The sequence below is a fragment of the Pezoporus flaviventris genome, unplaced genomic scaffold (assembly GCF_033815535.1).
Source record: "Pezoporus flaviventris isolate CSIRO_AGI_PZ_B2104156 unplaced genomic scaffold, CSIRO_AGI_Pfla_v1 ptg000001l, whole genome shotgun sequence".
Lineage (NCBI taxonomy): Eukaryota > Metazoa > Chordata > Aves > Psittaciformes > Psittacidae > Pezoporus > Pezoporus flaviventris.
The window spans coordinates 3,324,043-3,331,761 of NW_026892549.1; the positions used below are offsets into that span (position 1 = coordinate 3,324,043).

At 43.8% G+C, this 7,719-nt stretch overlaps 1 protein-coding gene across 4 annotated transcripts; it reads left to right on the top strand.

Moving 5' to 3' along the window:
- Positions 1-944: 944 nt before the first annotated feature.
- Positions 945-5,413, top strand: TMEM177 (transmembrane protein 177). 4 transcript variants are annotated; one of them, XM_061463193.1, is made up of 2 exons: positions 945-1,091; positions 4,267-5,413. In XM_061463193.1, the coding sequence occupies exon 2, from the start codon at positions 4,281-4,283 to the stop codon at positions 5,214-5,216; it is 936 nt and encodes a 311-aa protein (XP_061319177.1). In that variant the 5' UTR covers positions 945-1,091; positions 4,267-4,280; the 3' UTR covers positions 5,217-5,413. The 4 variants fall into 4 exon arrangements, with proteins under 4 accessions (XP_061319177.1, XP_061319267.1, XP_061319437.1 ...); XM_061463283.1 differs by lacking the exon at positions 945-1,091 and adding an exon at positions 1,297-1,771; XM_061463453.1 differs by lacking the exon at positions 945-1,091 and adding an exon at positions 2,688-3,137.
- Positions 5,414-7,719: the final 2,306 nt, after the last annotated feature.

The following is a 7,719-nucleotide window of genomic DNA, read 5'->3' on the forward strand; positions in this document are numbered from 1 at the left end:
AGAGGGGCTGCAATCAGGGGCTGCTATGAAGAAAAATATAGATCTGTCAAATTAATCTAAGTAAATAATAACCATGGCTTGCTTTTATTTCCATTCTGCTGTTTCTCAACCCATTACAAAGCATTATTTCTACTTGGATTGTGAAAAAATGATACCTCATGACTGCCTGGTGTGAAGGGATGTTTTAAAACAACCATTGAGTATCAATACATGCCTCTCCTATAGATGAGGCAAAACTGATCTTCTACTATCCACTATCCAAACAAAACCCTAAACTGGCCAAAAACTATTCTCTGACCTTGTTTTGCAAGGGCTGCACAACCTAGTGGCAAGGCTGGACTCTGATCAGAGTCACGCCCCCGGAGGCCAGTGCTTGCCAAAGGACGCTGCTCTATAGAGCAAACCAGGGCTGCCAAGCGAAGGGCAGAGCTTCCCTAGAGCACCCAAGCTGTGGAACAAATCCATGCAGGATTACTGAGAAACTACACAGGCCATCTTCTGCTTCCAGCATATCGTAACTCTAAAGCAAACAAAAACCCCTGCGTGTGTTATTTTCTTATTAGAGATGGCAGAGAAAAGAAACACTCTGTGATGGATGCTAGTCATGCCACTTACTGCCTTCCCAGTGAGCATCCCTGTGCTGCAGTGGGAGGGCTGTGTTGCTAATACATATGTGAGGTATTCTGCAGGAAAAACACAGGGGGTTACAGCACGAAACACAAGGACACAGGATGGATTTATGACCCTGGGAGACAGCCCCTTCCCCGGGCCGCAGCTGCTGCTCCGGTGCCCCTAGGGGAGCACCCCTCGGCCTTGCTCCTCGGCTCCAGGCAGCGCAGCGGGTCGGACCTCCCGAAGGGAAGGAAAGCTCTCCCGCTGGTTTGTTCGAGGCCACTGCTCACTCTGGTGGGTTCAAGCCCTGTCAGGCCGATAATCGCATCGCCCCGCTGAGGGGCACCCAACCTCAACACTCACCGCCTCGGCATGGCGCCACAGCCCGCCCCTTCCCCTGCTCCTTCCGCCCGCCGCACGGCAGCTGGGAGGCTGCCAGCCCGCGGAGCTCCGCCTCGGCCGCGGCGCGGGGATCCTCGGTAGGTGCAGATAGGGGAGGTGGGAGAAGTAGGAGGACGAGAGGCCGGCCTGGGGCGAGGCGCTACAGCCCTTCGGCACCCCCGGCATGGAGGGGTGAAAGGGGGAGGGAAGGACAGGGAAGGACAGGACAGGGAACGCCTACCCCGCGGCCTGGTCCCGGGGACAGCGTGGGAGTCGTGTAACCCCCCCCCCCCCAAATTTTTATTTTTCGCTAAGTGAGCCTTGAAATCCTGAGGCCTGGAACGGGTCCGGCCCTCACCTACTTCCTGACTGGTAATGTTGTAAATTGGGCTTTCCCTTTTGCCTCATCTGTATGCAGTTAGAAAATAAATTTATTCGAACGCTTACATTTACTTGTTTTGAACGTTAGCTATTAAAATTCCCAGACTGCAGTGACAGCAAGTACCTATAACACCACAAGCAAATAATATTTCAGCATCTGGGGGAGACCCCCTTATAAACGTTGTTGTGGCTTTATGAGAGCTAGTGGTTAAGTTTGCAGGATATGGTCTGGAAATTGCCTTGTAGCTTCTGGTTGCCTTGTTACACATAAATTGTGCAAAGTTTATGGATAAAAATAAAGATGCCATATGAAGTTAGGGCAGCAGCGGGATTATCTGCAGGAGCTGAGAGTCTGTGCTCGCCCTAGGGGAAGATTTGAAAGCACAAATGCTAAAAGGTATTGAGGACAATTTTCATGTTACTTTCATGAGTATTGACTATCATGAGAAAATGAATACTGCTGGCATTTCCTGCTTATTCTTGCATTAGGTGTGTGGCAGGACTGTTGGGCATAATCCAGTCAAGAACATAGGGGGTTGCGAGGGGTCTGTTCTGGCTGTTCAGGAGAAGTTTGTAGATAAGAACAGTGATTCCTGCCCAGCCCTCCTGTGGTTCACCTGTCAGCTGGCTGCCTGTTCAGGTGTGCTTCCTGGCATCCCAAGTCCCTGACCAGGAGGAGTACTCAGCATTCCATGGGCTTGGCAAGCACCATTTGGTCATGTAAAAAGGGAGTGTAGACTAGTTTTCACATGGTCTGTCCTTCCTGGTGCTGGTGTGGGCATAACATGAAGGCTGAATTTTCTCCTTGCAGTGTTCCTAATCTTCAAAAGATCTGTTAGGCAGCCCAAATGAGAGGGTTTTCTCTAACATGAGCTCACCTTCACGTGTGGATCAAGTGATAGGCTTCATATAATCATCTCTTTACAAGTGCTGGCCTCCCCACTGTAAATGGCGTGACCTTTTCAAGCAGGTCTAGACTACCAGATTTGCTGAGATTTTTAACTACAAAGAGGGCATTTGGGCTTACTATTACCATTTGCTGGGTTTTAGCTCTATTATTAAGGAAGTTTTCTCCCATAATTGGGTTTCATCCAAGCTCTTGGCTCTTCAACGTATTTTTCTTAAACAGTTTTGTCAAACAAATCACTGCCTCCAGTCTTTAGCAGAATGCAAGAATACCACCACTTATTACACTTAGAAATACATACTAAATTATTGTATATGTACGTGCATCATTGTTTTTCTTAAGCACTCAGTATGTGTGCAGTGCAGTATAAACATTAAACAAGATTATTCTTCCCCTAGTAAAACACTGCCTTTAATTTAATCTCTTTTTGTTTCCCTGTGGTTAATACTCATTTGCTGTTGATCATGGCTGGTGTGTCCTGGCATGTCATGCAGTGCTGTTTTATGATGTTACAGCCCCCAGCTGTCCACTCTCCGCCTCTGTGGGATGTTCTTGTTCAGCGTGAGTGGAAGAAGACAACATATGTCTGTGTTTCAGCTGCTGCGTACAAAGCCCAGCAGCATAGCTGAAACCCACCTTTGATAATGCTCTACACTAAGACATTGGTTGTTTTATCAAAGCATAGTTTTCTTCTGCCACCTCAGCTTCCTGTCAGGACAGCTGGAAATACTAATGTCTTCAACAGCTGCACCAAGATTCTCTGAAGCTCATGTGTTAAAGCCCTGCAAGAACAGACGTTACAAGATGCAGATGGAAACAGGGGCATCCAATTTTCCCTGATGTCTGTTGGATTTAGGTGCCTAGTTCACTTTTATCTATGTATAGTAGCATTATTCCAGGGGACAATTCTGTAGCAAATGGAATTTTGTAAGAGAGGGGAGCTTTCCTGAGCAGAGCACATCATGTGGCTTGGACCATAAAAGGAACTTATACTCTCCAAGGGAAGCAGGACTCTTGAACTGAAGGAGTTGGCAGGTTTGGGAGTTTTTTAATTTTATCTGCTTATTTAAAGAGTCACAACCAAGTTGTCTGCCCTGAAACAATTTCTGTTCCAGTTTATGCTCTGGGTTGCACATATTATTTGTCAGAGAAATTATTTCAGAGACAAAATTTTTAAAGTAGCAACTGAAAGCATGCTGCTTTCTGAAAATAGCTTTTTGCTGAGTAAGCTACAGCCTCTGCCTGGAAGTTGAAATCTGGAAAAACAAGCAAAAACCCCAAACCCACCAAACCCCCCCAAAAATCTAGAAAAAGCACATACTGGTTTTGGGAGGGGTGTGTGCTTGTGTTTGTGATGGCATTTGGGGGGGTTGTTGTTTCAGGGTTTTTTAATAGTGAGTTGACTATCCATTAAAACAAACTGAATGAAAATTCTGCCTCCTGAAATTTTCAAATCAAAATGTGATCCTCTTTTGGTAGTTGTAGTTAAGCTTAAGTAACTAAACTTAGTATTGATGCTACTGATTAAAATTTTTGAACTGTACTGTAGAGGAGGTTAGTGTAGATTAATTATTGGCTGTTTCTGGCTTTAATATCTGTAGTCTTTGTAGTGGAGTGCAACAGTAGGACTGTGCTTGCAAGGACGAGGCAAGTATGTTGGGTAAATACAGAATGCGCATTGATTGCTGGGGGAAGGAGAAGGTATGGTGGCTTTATTGTCTTTATTGCACTCAATTGATTTACTGGAGGAGTGGGAGAAATTAATTCTTTGTATCAATTGTCCTATGTTCCAAGGCTCAGAAATTAATGAGCTTCACTTTCTCTGTAAAGGTGTTTTGTGTTTTGTTAAAGTAAAAGAGAGGATGTTTCTTCTGTTACTGTGCTCTGCTTCTCATTATTTTTGGACTCTTTTTTTTTTTTTTTAATGCTACAGAGATGAGACCCATTTATGCACACTTTAATTCCTGATTTTATGTTACAAACAGGTTAGGATTTCACTATGGCAGTGCGGTTCCTGCAGAAGGCATCTGTGTGGTTAAAGAAGCGCAGGATCACTTTGTTGGCCGTTTCATGCATGGGACTGTTTGGTGCTAACCTTTCCTATCATGTGTTCCCTGATCAGACGTTCAAACTGTTGCATGAGTGCTGGTCAGAGGGGCAGCCAGCTGAGCTTTCACAGAGGCTCTGTGGTGTCTTTCAGGATGTCCTTCAAGATACTGGTGTGAAGTCTGCTGACTCGTATCGAGCCTTTGCAGTTTCTGGCTTCCACCCTGTGAGTGCTGGAATCCCCTGGTTCCCTGCAGGCTCTTTGGTGGGCATCCCACCTAACTTTGAAAGCACAGCTGAGAATAAAAAAGGAATAGTCAACCATGTTGTTGTGATCAGTGGCAAGGAAGTAGACTGGGAGAGCAATGAAGGAGTTGCTTTGAAGGAAGCTCTGACGTTTTCTCTTGAAGCTCAGAAGTTTGCCCTTGCCAGAGAAGTTATGTATTTGCAGAACAGCAGCCCTTTAGCAAGTGCAGCCGTGGCTCCAACTTGCTTAGCTGGTACATTTTTCTGTGGGAGAGCTATAAAGCTACTTCTGGGTTTTTCTTCTGGCCCCGTGATACTTCGTGGCATCTGTAACCTCATAACTGCGGCTGCTGGACTGATGTGCTATTACGTTTCTTACGACGCTGTGACCTATCACCTAGACTGCAAGGCTGACAGAAGGGCAGCTACTGTTTCCAAAGACTACGCCAGAGGTGGGGTTGAATTCTATGATAAAATCCTGTCCCGCAACAGGATCTTTCGTGGTCTGATGGGCAAACAAGGGATGAAAATTTATGCCCCAAGTGGTAACCTGTTCCCAAGGCACTGGTTCAGAATAAAGTATACCCCGTACACTTACCGAAGAGATTTGATTGTTAATATTTTAAGAGAGCTCCAGGCATAGGGAGTGCTTGAATTTTAAAGTTGTGAATTGTGTATTCTCTTGGAACACTGCTGTGCTGCCTTTTTTTTTTTTTTCCCCCTGTATCTTCATGATTAGAATTTCAGGGTTTATTTTTGCATATAGCTCGAACGAGTTGTTGCACATTCTGTGAATAAAGAATTCTCTCTTAAAATATTAAAGACTCGCTTCAAAAGTGCTCTGTGCTGTGTGCATCTCAAATCACAAGACCACAGAGGAGGGAAGCTTCTCGAACACCAATCTGGAAGTTCTGCTGTCAGTGCAGTCTGAAAAATTTAAAGGATGAAGTGAGACAGGGAGTTTTGGGAGCATTATTGTTTAACCAGGGTGTTTGTATGTAAGTTTGCTGTTCCTTTTTTGTAGAACAACCCAAAGATGATTAAAACCTGGACAGTCTGTATTGTGCTGTTACATAAATACCAAGACATAGTGTTTCTTTTCTGTGTAAGTTGTTTGCACCATGTCAGTTCTTATGCTGCAGTCACCATTCTTCAGTAGAGCACGCTATTTACACTGAACTTACAGTATGAACTTACAGTTCATACTAATACAGCTAGGTTATTACCAGCATCTGTATTATTTTGCTTAAATAGGTCTGCTCTCTACATGGCCTGGTGACTGCAGTAGTTACCTTGCATGTTTCCGAGCAGTGGTACTACGTAACGTGACTGTCGTGGGTTGGTTGTTTTCTCTCAAGTGGGATAAGCATGGTCAGGAGAGGGTTTCTTGTTTGCTTTGGTACAGATTTTGTTTAATTTAAAAAGCCATATAGATGTATGCCATCTTTTATGTCAAAGAAGCCCAGGTGTAAGTCTGGCATTTGTTGCAGAATCTGGTAAGGTCTGTGATGGAGAGTTGCCAAAGGAGATCATTCTCCTTTTTCAGACTAGCCTAAGGTTTTGTCTGCCAGAACCAAGCTTTGTCCAGGATTACTAATCTTCTGGAAATGTCTTTTAGTGCATGGCAGTGAACTTTCTGCTATAGCCTCACCTTGAAGCTTTTATGTGGTTTCCAAGGTGATAGTTGTCAAACTTCATAGTCCTGTCTTTTATATTGCAGCCCTCTTTTCTATTGTTCCTCCCTGGTGACATCACAGCAGTTCTCCTCATCTCTGTTGTCATTCTTACAGGAAAGTTCTGTTACTTTGTACCTTAGTCACAGTTGTGCTGAGTGTCCTATCTGCCCTGGTTTTGTCCTTTATTCATCTGCTACAATAATAACTGTCATGCCTGTGTTTGCTCAAAGCACTACTAAGTTCTGTTTTCTCATTGAATAAAGTTGATGTACTGGCTGCTCAAACTCTGGTGTTGCTTTATATTGCTGAAACCATATACATAAGATGTTTGGGTTTCTGCTGCAGTAATCCATGTCGTGGTTTTCTGGACCACAGCCTGTCACTTACAGTTGTCCTTGAATTGTGAAGTGATGAGATGAATCTTAGGTACTTTCTGGCTGTAGGGGATAAGCTTATTGTTCTTGTGACTTTCATGAAGAAGTTTGGCAAAATCTCCTAGCCTGTATAGAATAAAGGGAGACTTTACCTTTAGGCAGGGAGCTGTCACAGCTTCAGGCTAATTTTGTTTGACTTCTCTTCCATGTAAATCAAATATTACTGGTGAAGATAGAGGGTTTTTTTTGTTGAGTGATGTAGTGGCTCAAGACTGGAATAACAACTCCTGTTTTATATAGCCTGTGAGTTCAATTCATCCTAATGTTACTCCTTCAGACAAGTCTAAACTCCATTAAATGTTCTCAGAAAGAATTTGGCCCACTTGTTTTACGTGGTTGAAGGAGCTGCTATTACATAGAGAGTGCAGAGAGGAAACAGGCATTCTTTGAGATTTACGACAAATAGGAGTTTAAACAAAATAAAATTAATCTGCTTGCTTCTCACCACTCCTTATTGTTGCTTTTCATCAAGGTGCCTGCAGCTAGTACTGTTATTTAACGTTCTCAGGTTGTAAAGCACCAGTGATGCTAATGCGTTTTGCATTTGTGCACTTGCTTTACTCTTACAGTGGGATTCTCCATGAAGTTCCACGTATCTCTAAATGCCATGTCTGGTTTACCCTTATTTGAACTTGCTGTGGTATGTTGGTATCAATAAGGGTGGGCTGACTAGTATGAATTCACATACCCTTGCCTTCCAAAGAGATGTTCTTGCCAAGGGCTTATGCACCTCCATCTCTATATAGTCATGCTCCTGTTCTGTTGCTGTCTGTGTAATCTGGAAGCATAGTACTGTCAATATAAGGGAAATTGCAGTTGAAATCGCAACTGCTAATTAAGGTTTCCCTGAACTGTGGGAACATATGGGCTGTCCTGTAAAAGCTTTGTATCGTGTATGCGTTGCCACTTAATTGCTGGTTGCAAGATCACCATGCTATTTGCTAAGTACTAGCAGAACTCAAATATATGGCCACGAGAATACTCATGCAGGGTTATAACATTGCAAATGTTCTTCTGGAACTCCCATTGAAATAAA